The sequence below is a fragment of the Spea bombifrons genome, chromosome 10 (assembly GCF_027358695.1).
Source record: "Spea bombifrons isolate aSpeBom1 chromosome 10, aSpeBom1.2.pri, whole genome shotgun sequence".
NCBI classification, from domain to species: Eukaryota; Metazoa; Chordata; class Amphibia; order Anura; family Pelobatidae; genus Spea; species Spea bombifrons.
The window spans coordinates 1,914,341-1,930,066 of NC_071096.1; the positions used below are offsets into that span (position 1 = coordinate 1,914,341).

Genomic DNA, 15,726 nt, shown 5'->3' on the forward strand with positions numbered 1-15,726 from the left:
ATAAAATTATGTGAAAAAACTCATAATAATATAATTTCAGCTCTATTATATTCTGAATTGGGGTAAAATCCTGCCTTTTTATTCGCCTCTCGGAATATCGCAGCCGCCCACGTTGGCTCACAGGAGTCTCCGCGCTTTTAATGAAGGGAAGAGGTTGTTTCTTTGGTTCATAAGTGAAATAATTTATTTTTTTTTACTCCTTTTTTTAAGGTACCTCTCCGAGTTTGAGTCCTGTGAGTTCTCCCAGCCACGGATCCTCCGCGTTCAGCCGATCGCCCGTCGAGTTCCCGGACACGGCCGACTTTCTCACCAAGCCAAGTGTTACTTTACATAAACCTGTGGGACATGCGATAAATTCTCAGGAGCTCCAGCAGCAACTCAGACCAACTTCGAGCCATATTTGTAACAGGTGACGAGTTTGCTTTAATCTCCCCTTTTTATCCTCGAATACGTATCAATAATTTGCAAATAGGTGACGTCGCTTGGCCGGACCTTCATTGAGAGACCAAATAAATTTTAATTCTTTATACCGATCAAATAAGGATTTCCATAATAAAAATTTTATTTATTCATCCCTTAAAGCAGATCATTCATTGGGCTAAAAATCTGGGTTAAATGAATGATTGTCAGCCTTTGAGACAAACCCTCGCCTGGAGAAATCCCTCTATAACATACGGCCTCACCACTGAAACGCATATTAATGTACTTTTTATGCATTGTCTATTCATTAAATCTGTAAAAAAAATCAAAGACCTGATCTTTTAGGAGAAGCTGCAGCTCCAGTGCTGCAGAGCCCCATAGACTCGAAGGCCGGTAGTTACTTTGTGACAGGTCGGCGGTGAAACGCGCTGCGGGGGTTAAATGAGACCTCCAGGGAATTGTATAAATAATCTGGTGACGTTTATTAGTAGGGAATATAATCCGCGTCATGTAATTTGTTGTTTTTTTTTAATTTAAATTTTTGCATTTTTTTGTTTACCTTCCAGTTGTGGTCGTCAGTTTTTTAAGCCTCTCTCAAACTCTGAAATGGGAGAAAACAGTTCTCTGTCTGGTGCAGAATATCAAGTCAGGAAACCAGGTGGGGAACGCGTGAAGACCATGTTCCATGTCTGGGGAATTATAACCTACCTCCCAAATGTCCCTGGTCAGTTTAGCCAGTCCCTTTTGCCTCTCCTCCCCATGAAGCCCCTCTCTCCCCCCTGATGCCCCTCTCTCCCCCCTGATGCCCCTCTTTTCTAGGAGGTCGGAGTATTTGCTGGGTATGAGGGGATCGCAGGGTTCTACAGCCCCAAAAGCCCCGATAATGTGTATAGAAACAGCAGGGAACGGCTTTATAAATTAAACGGGGTAAATAAAACCTAAATTACCCACACATCCCACACACAGACATGCACTCACGCTAACACCGTACATCTGGGTAATCACCGTGGGGAGGTCTGCAGGGTAATAGTAAAGACGATGCGTTAGGACCAAAAAATGGCACTTTTGTCTATTTTAAAACAGGTGAAAATGTCGGCGGTGCGGCAGAATCTGCGCATGTGGACAAAAACCAGGACAAATGGCTGCAAAAAGACTCCAGAAGATTATCCGGAAATCACGAGCAGCACGCGGACGAGACGCGCAGCAACCAAGAACCAGAAGTGAGTTCCAAATGTGTTTCGGTTCTGATTTGCGAGGAAACGGTCGCGTCACGTGACACGTAGGATTATTTTCGTAATTTGGTTTTATTTTGAGTTATTTCCATCATAATTATCAACGTCCATTTTTTTTTTTTTTTCCACCTTCGATAGATGAAGGAAGAGTCGTCGCTTGACCTGCTCATCGAAGATCAGGATGCGTTGTTGGAAAAATTGGACAATTGGAATTTCCCAATATTTGATCTAATGGAGAAAACCGGCGGGAAATCTGGAAGAATCTTGAGCCAGGTGGGCTTCTATTTCGTAGCAGGAGATACAAAATTATCAAACAGTATTTGACTAACGTTTCATGATCCATCCGGTTATTTTTAAGGGGAAGACTGAAATTTAGAATTTTTACTCAAAATTGGAATTTTTTGTATTTTTGTGACAAAAAGTACTGATCTTGCACAGCAATTTAAAAAAAAAAAAAAAAAAACTTTCTCCCCTCTGATTAAAAAATAAATAAAAAGTCAGGTAATTGGAATTATCTTGAATTCCGCTACATAAGGTTTATGTTAATATCGCAGAAAAAAGCTTTGCCCAGAAAATGTTTAAAGTTTAGTTAAATTTGATCCGCCGAGCACCTGACCATCGATCACTTTATGTCATTATCAATATGACGGCTTTTTTAAAAAAAATAAAATTTTAACCAATAAGTAACTTTTTTGGCAGCGCTGTCTTCCAATAAAAAGGTTTTCTACAAAATGATCCAAAGCTGCCAGAGTAGATTGTTGAGGTTTCGTGCCAACGCCGTGGCGATGAAGTAATTTAACTCTGAGATTCTGAAATGAGTAATCTGAGGTCTTTCGAGGATACCTGGGGAAGTAATTAGATGAAAAACACGATAACTTTGTTAATGAATACTTCTTTCACGAGGCTCACGTTTAACCGTTTTTAAGCCAGAGTCACGGGTTATAAGAGGTTAATGCAATTTCAAAACTGCAGCTCAACTTAAACATATTAATTGTAGCTGATCTTTCGTTATGTTCTTTCCTTTGGGAGTTTAATCACATAAAAACCACATTACATTTTTCAGTTGCTATGGCAACAGCCCATCAATATGTGCTTTTGTGTCACATGACAAGTGTTCCCATGAATGAGGCTGTACTGCAAAACTAATCATCGATTATCCTTTTAAACTTAAACTTGGATCAGCGAACACAACGTGCCATTGGAACACAGGAGTGATGGTAGTGATAAAGGGCCATTGGAACACAGGAGTGATGGGAGTGATAAAGGGCCATCGGAGCACAGGAGTGATGGGAGTGATAAAGGGCCATTGGAACACAGGAGTGATGGTAGTGATAAAGGGCCATTGGAACACAGGAGTGATGGGAGTGATAAAGGGCCATTGGGACACAGGAGTGATGGGAGTGATAAAGGGTCATTGGAACGCAGGAGTGATGGGAGTGATAAAGGGCCATTGGAACACAGGAGTGATGGGAGTGATAAAGGGCCATTGGAACACAGGAGTGATGGGAGTGATAAAGGGCCATTGGAACACAGGAGTGATGGGAGTGATAAATGGCCATTGGAACACAGGAGTGATGGGAGTGATAAATGGCCATTGGAACACAGGAGTGATGGGAGTGATAAAGGGCCATTGGGACACAGGAGTGATGGTAGTGATAAAGGGCCATTGGAACGCAGGAGTGATGGGAGTGATAAAGGGCCATTGGAACACAGGAGTGATGGGAGTGATAAAGGGCCATTGGGACACAGGAGTGATGGGAGTGATAAAGGGTCATTGGAACGCAGGAGTGATGGGAGTGATAAAGGGCCATTGGAACACAGGAGTGATGGGAGTGATAAAGCATTGGAACACAGGAGTGATGGGAGTGATAAAGGGCCATTGGAACACAGGAGTGATGGGAGTGATAAAGGGCCATTGGAACACAGGAGTGATGGGAGTGATAAATGGCCATTGGAACACAGGAGTGATGGGAGTGATAAAGGGCCTCTGTACGCTTATGAAGAAATTCCATTAAAAATCAGCCGTTTCCAGCTACAATAGTAATTTACAGCATTAACCCCGTCTGCGCTGGGTTTCTGATCCATTTCATGTTATTTCAACGGATACAGTTTGTATATATTAAGCTCAGTTGACAGCCCGTTTTGAGTTTATTTTTTTGTTTAGTGAGGGTAGCAAAATATTTTGTAAGAAAGGTAAAAATAATTCCCAGCACAGCCCGTTAGGATCATATTATGTGATTGTTGCCCGCGATGTTTATTTCTAACCCTTTATTTATGTTTTTTGTCCAGGTGTCGTTTACCTTGTTTCAGGATACGGGGTTGTTTGAAATTTTCAAGATCCCTGCAGACAAATTTCGGAATTTCTTCCAAGCTTTAGAAACCGGATATCGTGATATTCCATGTAAGTCGTCCCGGCGAGGCTCTAACGCTTGACGTTATCTGGATGGTTCCGTCCTTGGAGCGTCAGAGTTACCCCAAAACCCTACTGGCCTAGGGACTAAAACACAAACCGGAACATCCTTACATCATTAGCTGTGCGGGTGATGACAGGTCTGCGATAGTGACATCATAGTGAAAAACAGAAACATAGAAACCCAGAACCTGCCGGCAGATCGGCCCCATTCGGCCCCCGCCTAGTCGCCCGTTTCTCCTGCTGTAAAGACTCAAACCTTAATCAGTCGTTGGTCTCGTCTTAGATTCAGGAGCCGTATGTCTATCCCATGCATGTTTAATACCCTCACTGTATTACCCTCTACCACTTCTGCTGGAAGGCTGTTCCATTTATCTATTCATATGCCTATCCCGCGCATGTTTAACCCCCTCACTGTATTAGCCTCTAAACCTGTATTCGTTAAGACCATGTTAACTGTATAAAAAAGTCTTGCACCCGTTACTTGCTGGGTTCTTCTTGCTGACCGCTTGTCACAATGTGTCCTTTGTAGACCATAATCGTATACACGCTACCGATGTCCTTCACGCGGTGTGGTACATGACAACGAGGCCGATCCCGGGGTTTCAGGAACTCACCTGTGATGACGCAGGTAATAATTTAATGTCGTCGATTCAAGCGATATTAAAACGGAAAACGTTTTTGTTGTTGTTTTTACCATTTTGTAAGAATTGTCGATGGGAATATTTATGTGCTGAAAACATCGCTACCAAATGAGTCTGTTGGCTGCAAAATTCCATAATTTTTCTATAGGGTTGATCCATCAACTTGAAAATTAGTAAATTTTATATATTTTTTTATATAAAATGCTAAACATGGCAAAACAAATAATGGGGATAATGGGGGCTCTAGCCTCGTGGCCCTTGAGAGCTGTTTAAGGCGGATATAGGTAGCCGGTGGGAGCCTCTCTTGTTCACAACAGAAAAAAAAGTTTTCTTTATGATAAAAAAAAACAACAACAACAAAAAAAAAACACTGTAAAGATTTCCTACGATGTAACAAACGCAGTCAAATGATCGATGTTCCGAATCCGTGGGACGATGTGTCAACAAGAAGACCGCTAAGGATCGGGGTTACTATAGGGAATCGCCTTACTTGGGTCCGGTTAACCCTTTGTGTGTCACAGGCGCACTCAGCTTGTCACCGGAAAAGGTTTTTTATCGAAATGACGAGGAAATGCTGACCTTTTTCTTTCTCGTCTGCCAAGAAAGCGGCTTCACTTAAGCCCCGGCTTCCTCTTCTGGACACCGATGAGTATAGAGAGTGCCGGAGTCAGCAGGTTTCCGTCTATTGCGGTACATTAGGCTAATATTTCTTTACATAATTAGCAAATTAAACATCTCGGACTAAAAATATCTCCGGGTTAAACCATTTCAACTTGATTGCAGTAGCTTAGAGAGAAAAAAAAAAGAGAGAGAAACGGTAATCGCTTGTAATAACTCCGGCCTCAAATACCCTAGTTTTGCTTAAAAAAAAATATATATATATATTTTTTAATCTATAAACCGATACATTAGGTAAAGAGGACCCGGCTCGCAAGAGCTTACAATCTAGTCGGTCGGTTCTAGTGTTGTCAGACCCTTGGAATGTAAGGACTGTAAGAAGCGCTACGTTAATTATCGGCGCCGTATAAATAGGACGATAATGTTTCTTATGCTGCGGTTGATGCCGGCAGTTGGCGCGATGCCCTGCGGGGCACCCATTAAAGCCGCAGACGCTTCCAAGTCTTGGTTTTGCAGTTCTGCGCAGGATTCTCTGGGTTCTTCTGCAACTATCTTGGCCAGAAAAGAGGCAAACTTTGTATCGCGGCCAATCGATTTGCAAAATCCCGTTTGTATATCGCGGGGGAGGAAACGCCTTTTTCTCTGTATTTTTAATAAATGCGAGATTTAAGAGTCTTGTTGGCCAGAGAGCACAATCCGCCATCGAATGGATATTTCCTATCGACCTGATAACATCTTAAAAAAAAATATATATATATCCAGAACCTCCTTCAGGTATCCTCTCTGATCAGTGATATAGAAAAAGTAACTATGTTGCCAAATTGTAGAAGTTTGAGCAGGAACATTCCGTCGTTTGCTACGCTAATTGTTCATTTGTCCAATTGTTCATATAATATATTATTATTATGTATATATATTCATATATATTATTATTCATATATATTAATATATATTTATTATGACTATTTTTATTATTATTATTATTATTATATATATTATTTATATATATTAATATAATAATTATTATTAATATATATAACTTTTTATTTTTTTGGGCGGAGAAAGACCTAAAGCCAACATAATTTGCTTTAAAGATGTTAATTCGTAGCTGCGGTCTACGAATTCTGATGTCTTATTGGATTTATTCTGGTGGAAGCTCAAACGGGCCGACCCTCTCGCCGTGTCTCTCACAAGCCTTTCCGGGACTCTCGTTGGCTGTCCGGTGCTGTTACCGCATTACATCATCACGGTTTCCATGCAGAATATTAAACATCCGTAGAGCGAAAAGGTCTTCCCTTTGGATGGCGTCACCATTGGGTGATGGATGGGGGGCCGCATCTGCGTGCGGAAGTACGGCCGCCCGAAGCGCTTCTAAGACAGAGAAGAGAAGGAGGGATACGCGGCACAAAAGCTACTCGTTGGCGGACGGGAGGTTTCTTGTCCCGGTGTCTGAAATGCTTTTCTAATTCCGAGTCGTTTGGCTGCGGTTGCTTGGTTGATCGTAGTGACGGAGAAGGTTATCGCGCACGTTTAGTAATATCAGTCTGTGTTTCTGCATTTGTTTGGAATTTGGTTAAAAAATAAATACAAGCACAGCGATTATTTTTACTGCGTGGGTTGCGAGGAATCGTGTTCCAAAACACAGGAGAACTTGGCCAACTTTATGACATAGACAAAAAAAAAAACAAACAAAAAAAAAACCCATTGTTACCGGCCCTTGTGAAGAGGTCAGAATTTACCGACTCCAATCGGTGCGATATTCACGTTATTACATACGTTAAGTGTTTTGGTGCCTATAAATTCAACTTAAATTCTATATTAGCTGTTTTTTTTTTTTTCTCATATATTTTGGTTTTCTTCTAGATCCAGATAACGAGGGCGGATCGGCGCACGTCTACCTGTCTTCAAGGAGCTGTAACTTCATGGATGATAGTTATGGCTGCATAGCTGCAAACATCCCCGCGCTGGAGCTGATGGCTCTCTACGTGGCAGCTGCCATGCACGACTATGACCACCCTGGACGTACCAACGCGTTTCTTGTGGCCACAAATGCACCCCAGGTATAAGCGCTTCCCATTGTAGTGTTGGGGGGGGAAAAAAGTCACAAAGGATTTTGCTGCTTCAAAAAATAAAATAACATAATAACACACAAAAAAATCCTCCAATCAAAATATTTATTTTTCTCCTTTTTATGGCGCATGTTCCTCTCAAATAGTCCACGACTTCTTTTCCAGATGAGTTCTGCCTTGTAGTTTGTTCTCGCGATTTCACGCAAGCACTTTCCCCTTAATGACGGTGCAGGGAAATAGACTGGGAAAGCTGTAGGGTGCAGTTTGGGAGGCCCTCAGCAGGGGGCGATGTGGGGTTGTCGGAAGCCAAAAGAGAAGAAAGGAAATCATTAAAAAGAAAATTATTTTAAAATAAAATACAGAGAACATTGATAGAGATCATGACATACATAGGGCGGTCAGGTAAGGTTATTTTAGCTGTTCTATATACACGACCGCTCCAAAGTTTGGAGTCATTGGAACACAGGAGTGATGGGAGTGATAAAGGGCCATTGGGACACGGGAGAGATGGGAGTGAGAAAGGGCCATTGGAACACAGGAGTGATGGGAGTGATAAAGGGCCATTGGAACACAGGAGTGATGGGAGTGATAAAGGGCCATTGGGACACAGGAGTGATGGGAGTGATAAAGGGCCATTGGGACACGGGAGAGATGGGAGTGAGAAAGGGCCTCTGTATACAATAGTTATTTTAATGGCCAAAATGTGCTTTTCTGTCGAAAACAAGGACATTTCGAAATGACCCCAAAGTTTTGAACCGTTGCGTTCATTCCAGTGCATCAGATGTCACTGATTAAACTGCAATGTACACAACAGGGTCATTAATTTATTGGATAAATACTTTAAAGTAGTAAAAAAAAGCAAAATGGACAATTTTGTTTTTCACGGGGGGGGGTCGGACGCCCGATCCGTCCTCCTATAGAACGTGTTTTATTGTAGCTGAATATACGCGGAAATAGATTGATTATTCTCTTCCAGGAATCACTGCATGGGTTACATTTGTTACAGCAGATTACAAGAACATAGTGATGTCTATTAACCTTTTAGATGCCAGAACCTCGCTAGTCTGGCGCCCAATGAGTCAAGTGGCGTAAGATTGAGAAAAAGCATTTTTTTTTGTCCTAAAACTTGACCCCCCCCCTTATTAACTACTTTTTAAGATTTTCTAATCAGACGGGAAATCCAAACTTCTGTTAAGAGGCATGTCCGGTGCTGCGTTCGTTTCCAGTTGATTAGAATTCACCCTCGTGTATAATACGATTACAGTGTATCAGCTGAGTGGAGTTTTAATCCAATTATAAAGATCGATTTGACAGGGGCTATGAGGGAAGATTGGGAAATTTTTCAGGGCAGACATTAAGGCTCCTAAATTGATTTAGCGTTGAATTATTCGACTAAGAAATATGTTTTTGTTATTAGTGCTTTTATATTTTTGGGATTATTTCTTCTGTTTTCATGAAGAGAATTCATCAAGTCCCTTTTATAGAGATGTAGAGTTTAGAATAACTATTGCAATGTGCCTGAAAACAACCCTCCTGGATATAGATAAATATAGATATAAAGTGTATATGTATCATTTATTATTATTATTATTATTATTAATTATTATTTTTATTAAGAATAATAAATATAATAATTATAAAATATTTTATTATTAATTCTATGATGTCAGAACATGTAGTGCATGAAAATTATCAAATGAGATTTATGTTTAGGATTAATTAAGATTTTTTAAAGATTTTTTTTTGTGGCACAAATTTATTTTTCAGCGCTATGGAATATGATGCCGCTATATAAAACAATAAATAATAATAATAATAGTTTAATGCACTTCCTTCTTGGTCTGTTGACACGTGGGTCATGTGACATCATCGCATGTCCGCCGTTTAAATCATGGATCGGGAACGCGTGGTGCCAGTCTCGTAGCGTAACCTGGAAATTAGAATTTGTGGGAGACGGGTAGCGGACAGCCTCTAATTTTAGTGGAAACATTTCTTGTAATTTACTTATCGTGACGTTTTTTTTTACCAGAAATGTTCTGCTTCCAGTCGGAACGAGCATTCATCGCAAACTGAATTTAGACAATCAGTCCCTTTCCCAAACAATTTTCTGATGGACTTTACTGGAAAACCTCCAGTTTTTAATTTTTTTTCATATGAAGCAGCGAGGGGGGGGGGCATTAAATGGTCCTAATTAGAGCCGCCCAGCCAGGAGCCTCGGTCCTGAATGTCTCCCCGCGTTTCCACTCTCTGTTTTTAATCTTGTTTTAGGCCGTTCTGTACAACGACAGATCCGTCCTGGAAAATCATCACGCGGCGTCCGCCTGGAACCTCTTCCTGTCTCAGTCGGATTACAATTTTCTTTCGTATCTGGATCACGTGCAGTTCAAACGTTTTCGCTTCTTGGTCATCGAAGCCATCCTGGCTACGGACCTAAAAAAGCATTTCGATTTCCTCGCGGAGTTTAATGCCAAGGTTCGTACCCCGCGCTTACTTTATCCTTTAATAGAGTTCTCTTCATTTTTATTTTATTTATTTTTACTTCCTCTAATATGCATAACGGCCTCGGAAACATTATAATATACATCATCATTTGGAAAATAATTACGATTATTATTAAAGTTCACTTTAAGCCTGGTCTAACTTTTTAATCTTGGAGAAACAATTAAAATAAATTAATGCAATTTCATTTCTGTAACAGAAGTAACCACATTATATATATATATATATATATATATATATATATATATATATATATATATATATATATATATATATATAATGTGGTTACTTCTGTTACAGAAATGAAATTGCATTTTTTAAAGATTTTTTTAAACGATCCAATCACCTCGAACATTCTAATGGCTGCTACATCGAGAAGATATATATATATATATATATATATATATATATAATGTGGGTACCCATGTGATCCAGATCAGAATCTCAGGTTACAAAATTGCATCTAGATTGTGACAGCCAGTGGTCGAAGTTCTGTAAAACAACCATAAGAAAGGCATATTGAAAACTAGATTATACGATAACCTCTTGATCACATGACTGAATATAACATCTGGATTTGCCTACAATGTAGCAAGGTGAATTGTTGCCTCGACACGTTGAGAAAAGGGGTGTACAAACAATCTGAGCTTTATATATATATATATTAGTAATAGAGAGATTGGAAACATCCGAGATGGGCAATGAGCCGGATCTATCCCAAGAAGCGAGGTCGCGGAGCTTTAACCTTTACCTGTTGCTGTTAATATCCCCAACCGTTACCAAGTCGTTGTTACGAAGTCTTCTCGCTGACGTTCTGCCCCCCCCCCGTCTTCCAGGTGAATGACGTTAACAGTAACGGCATAGACTGGAGTAACGAGAACGACCGGCTCTTGGTTTGCCAAGTTTGCATCAAGTTGGCTGACATCAACGGCCCGGCAAAGACGCGCGACTTGCACTTGAAGTGGACGGAGGGCATAGTCAATGAATTTTACGAACAGGTACGTGAATAAAAGAACAAGCCGTCCGACCGTGAAATGCAGTCCCGGTCACAGCTATGTTTTTAGTCTAGGCGGCAATCAACTTTTTGAAAACGGCATTGTTTTTGGGTTTTTTTCTTACAATTCATAAAAATGTTGGAATTTTGACTTATGGTAAATAAACTTTAAGCTTTTGTAAATATAAGACACATTCTCTTTCTACTAACCGTTTGTTTTTACATCCCAGGGCGATGAAGAAGCGAGTCTCGGACTTCCGATTAGCCCGTTCATGGACCGGTCTTCTCCTCAGTTGGCAAAACTCCAGGAATCCTTCATAACCCATATAGTGGGACCCCTGTGTAATTCCTACGACGCGGCCGGCTTGCTGCCGGGAAGGTGGATCGACGAAGACGACGAGGTCATCGAAAGCGAGGAAGAGGAGGGTGATGATTCGGATTCGGAAGATGAAGACCTGGACGATGAAGCAAGTCCGAGTAAGTACCAAATCTCGCTTTTATATAACAGAAACATCTCGGACACACCGAATAACATTTTAACCCCTTAAGGACAATGGGCGGTCCCTAAACCCATTGAAGACAATGCTTTGCCATTAGGGGGTTAATTAAAGAAAGGTCTTTTAGTTTGGTTTTGGCTCCTTTTTGACCGCGACTTACTGTTTTTTTGTTTTTGTTTTTGTTTTTTTTAGAACAACAGCGGAGGAAGTCTAGAAGGCGGATGTTCTCGCCTCTGATGCACCACCTGCGGGAGAACCACAAAGTCTGGAAAAAAATAATCGAAGAGGAGGACAAAAGCAAAACAGAGACAAACAAACAGCAGAACGAGAATTCCTCGTTACCTCAATCCGACGAGATCCAGGTCATCGAGGAAGCGGACGAAGAAGAGGAACGGCAGTCGGGCGAAGAGAAAAAATGCTGAGGACGTTTTATTATTATTAATATTATTATTATTATTATAATATATATATATTTTTTAAGAGTGTATAAAGGGGAGCAGATAACCCTGTTTTCTCTGTGCTCTTCACATACTGTAACTTTGAAAGGCCTTAATACTGTGAGAGGATCCATGCTGCCCTCGCAGCTAACCCCCCAACTCTATGCACTTTCACTACGTGGGATATATAGACTTTATATTCAGACGTTGATTATTGTACACCTTGATGCAAAAGTCCTTTTGTGCCCTGATTTGGTAAAACCTTTACCATGTTCTAATGCTGCCTTTGCCGAAATACAGAGCTCCTATTTTCAATAAGGTACTTAACGATCATAAAAAAACAAAAAAAACACTGACTTCTGTTACCAAAGTGGCCACCGCTTTTTTTGAATAGACTGTGAGTTGGAGGAACACGATACCCTTCTGAGGTTTTTCAAATCACTACTATTTCTTTTTTTTTTTTTTTTTTTTTTTTTTTTTATTTGTGGGATATATAAAAAAAAAAAAAATAGCTGATTAGTCCTAAACTTTTCTTAAAATTTCAGCGATTTACCATTTAAAAAAAAAAAAAAGAAAAAAAAATGGAATTTCCCCCAATGCATCTCTGTCCGATGCATTTTTTTTTCTTTTTATTGCTGTGTATACTTTGCTTTTGGTTTTGTTTTTTTTTGTTTTTCATCCTGTAGATATTTTTTTTTCTTTTCGGGTATACCGTGTCTAAGTTTTTATCCCGTTTTTTTGTTTTTGAGTTGTGATTCTGTGGTAGACCTCAAAACAATGGAAAAGAAAGCAAGTTTTAAGTGTTACAGCAATGAAGGGATTTTTTATTTTAGCCGATTGTATATATTTTTTTTTTCCACTCTTACTCAGGATTTGTAAGTAGTCAGATGTTAACGGATGAAACGAACATAATTCTCACACTTTTAAATAATAATAATTTTATGGGATGGAGCAGGTCCGGATCGAGCCTTTAAGCTGGAATGAGACATGCATCTCTTCCCGGCGTCGTCGAGAAAAACATTTCGTGCAAGGGGGCAACGGGGCAAAGAAGGTCGTCTGGAAGGGACCCCTGGAAGGGAACCTATTGCTCGTATGCATGTTTTTGGAAAGGACTTTCAAAGAGATAAAGCTCTATCCTAAACCAAATAATCAACTCCGCATTTCACACGTCGCAAAAAGGTAACCACTTCCCCACGTCCAGTTATCGGCCCAACGGATAAACCGCGCGTCAAAAATCACTTTCAGCTTAAAAACGTTAATCCTTTTGGGTTTGGAGGTGCGCGGCATTCAGGCGCTCCCGTACTCTTGCACAGAAAGGGTTAATCTTTTTTTTTCTTTTTTAATGTTGGGGGTCGAGAGTGTGGGAGGCAGAGGACGGGTTGGTAACGAGGCTATTATTTCACCCCCGGTCTTTATTCTCCTAGTCTTAGAATGCAGGGGGCTGTAGATTTAAAATAGAATTCTGGTGGAAAGGGATCTTCTCGATGTAGCAGCCATTAGAATGTTCGAGGTGATTGGATCGTTCCGCTGGCTGCTATGGCGGTAAAAACCCTTTTTTCTACAGAATGTCCAAGTTTAGGACGGAAATGTATTTTCCGCTAAGGCTATTTGGTCCGAAGTCGTAAGCATTTCGCAGAAAATGTTTTATTGGAATTTGTTTTATACGCGAGAGCGCGAGCGACGCCAATTTAAGAAATGTTGTTTGAAAATTAATTTGTTCTGGAAAACGAGAATTAATAATTTAGTGATTTTTTTTTTTTTTTTTTTCCAACAATTCTTTTTAGTTTTTTTTTTTTTTTATTGTATCATCAAAATGTCTTTTGTTTCAAGCGAACGATTCCCTTTTAACCTTATAGTAATTGTCCAAAATTAAGCATTTTATAAAATGCTTTTTCTGCCTTTAAGGTTACGTGAGAAGTCAGCCCATGCATTATGCATAAATTTAATATTTCTAGATGAATTTCGCCCAATCGAAGAGCGGAAGAATCATCATGCAGGATACAGTACTAAAAAAAACTCATTAAAAAAAAAAATGAAAGCTTTACAACCTACAAGCCTTTTAAGTTTGTTTCGTTAAAGGGTAAACTGAATCACTGTTAAGCCTGTGTACTAAAACTCCCATGACTCTTAGCCAATATGCTGAAAAACTACCCTTTTTTGGGGGTTTATTGACCTGACCGTGTCCGATTAAATAAATATTTCAGCAATGAGGGAATTCAGCAACAGGGAAAATATTTTCACCTATCATTTTTTTTTTTTTTAATTATTATATTGATTTATCCCCAAAAAATCTCCGACCAGGAACTTTAATAAGAAATGTATACTCTGGGGTTAAAATCATCTCTACCGAGCACGATGTGAATTTTTTTTTGGTGCCGTTTGGTCACCGTACTATATGCTCTTTAGACAGAGAAGGCGTGATGCACCCCGGCGGATACAAGTTTCAGGTATTTACACACTTTAACGTTTGACGTTTTGGTAAAACCCGGTTTGATAATTAACTAAAACACCTTTTTTTTTTTTTTTTTTATTAGAATATTCTGTGCCAAATGCCCCCCCGCTGCCTCAATCACTGCTGCCCCCCCAACCCACACGATGTGTTATAAGCTCCCAAAAACTTTCTACCGGTAATAAAATGTAACCATTTTAAACGGACTTTGACGGATTGCGGATTCTTACATTCCATTATTTGTTTCAGCTTCGGTGAATGAATCTCGTGTTTGCAGATGGATGGGGTTCTAGACCTTTCTGATAAAACATTCATTAATAAATTGATTTTTTTTTTTTGATTAATAATACGTGTTTAACCGGTTCTAACGGGTGGATGAGGCTCTTCCCACAAGAGCACATCGGTTTGCATTCATTTAGCGTTTCATAATGTGAGGATATTGAAAGGGTTAAACGTATTTAAGTGGTTTGGGCTAACATCTATATTAATCCCAGATTTAGCTCATGCCCTGTGAATTTGCTCACAGGGAATCTACTTAAAGGTTTGTTCAAGGTTTATCACCATTGTGAACAATGGTATGGTCCAACCAGATGGTATGGTCCAACCAGCACCATATATATACACATAACCCTCATTCTTTTATTTACTACAACTTCTCGTAATGTCTCGTAAGTCTTTGGGTTTAGTTTTCCAATCTCACCAATGTTCAGTAATAAGTGAGCAAATGTGGGTTTTACCCGTGATGGTTTTAATCTTGGGGGGGATTCTAGAATTAAAGTTGCGTCACTTCAAGGGCCCTCCGTGGTCTCTCTGCAGAGATGAAGACTTTCCCGGTCACTCGAGACTCCTATTCATCGGCGTGCGTTTGTTGGCCGTGCCAGGAGAAGAGTAACAGCAGGCAGGCATTCATCCTCCAGATATAAATATTTATGCCGAAATTGATTTGGGATGGCCACTTTTTTTTCTCCAGCTGTCACAATGGTCTTCAGATTCTACTGAAATCAGTCGGTGACGTATGTGAGAGTAACTTTATTCCATCTTTTACATTCATTGGGCTAAATGCCTTTTCTTTGCCTGCCTGTACCACACAATACTGAAAATCTATATATTAAAGGGGGGGGGGCACGAGAAAAATAATTTTCCGGCATTTCTAAACCCCCCCTTTATCTGCAGAGCTTGATATTTGGGTGAGTTTCCCGAATGCTAATGAAGTCTGTTCCTCCATAGACTTTAATTAGTCAGAGAGTCCGACTGGGGGATTAAGACTGAGCCTTTCTAGACTGGGCTCAGATAATAGAGTGATAACGCATACAAATAGCTAATATGCAGCTGCCTGAAAACATTATGGGGCAAAAACTACAACTGGGGTAAAAAAAAAAAAAAACCCAAAAAACCAGAGCAATATTTTTTTAAGCTTAATTTTAATTGGATACTAAGAATAAAAAGATTTTCCGTCC

The 15,726-nt window shown here is 39.9% G+C and overlaps 1 protein-coding gene across 1 annotated transcript in view; it reads left to right on the plus strand.

The window, feature by feature from the left end:
- The window catches only part of PDE3B (phosphodiesterase 3B), a 55,771-nt gene extending 43,469 nt beyond the window's left edge, over positions 1-12,302 (plus strand). The window contains exons 6-16 of the mRNA XM_053448360.1: positions 211-409; positions 987-1,078; positions 1,504-1,640; positions 1,791-1,925; positions 3,942-4,053; positions 4,595-4,693; positions 7,188-7,384; positions 9,662-9,865; positions 10,729-10,890; positions 11,117-11,363; positions 11,576-12,302. Coding sequence (XP_053304335.1) covers positions 211-409; positions 987-1,078; positions 1,504-1,640; positions 1,791-1,925; positions 3,942-4,053; positions 4,595-4,693; positions 7,188-7,384; positions 9,662-9,865; positions 10,729-10,890; positions 11,117-11,363; positions 11,576-11,805 — 1,814 coding nt within the window. The 3' untranslated portion in view covers positions 11,806-12,302. The remainder of the gene's footprint in view (positions 1-210; positions 410-986; positions 1,079-1,503; positions 1,641-1,790; positions 1,926-3,941; positions 4,054-4,594; positions 4,694-7,187; positions 7,385-9,661; positions 9,866-10,728; positions 10,891-11,116; positions 11,364-11,575) is intronic.
- The last annotated feature ends 3,424 nt before the right edge of the window (positions 12,303-15,726 follow it).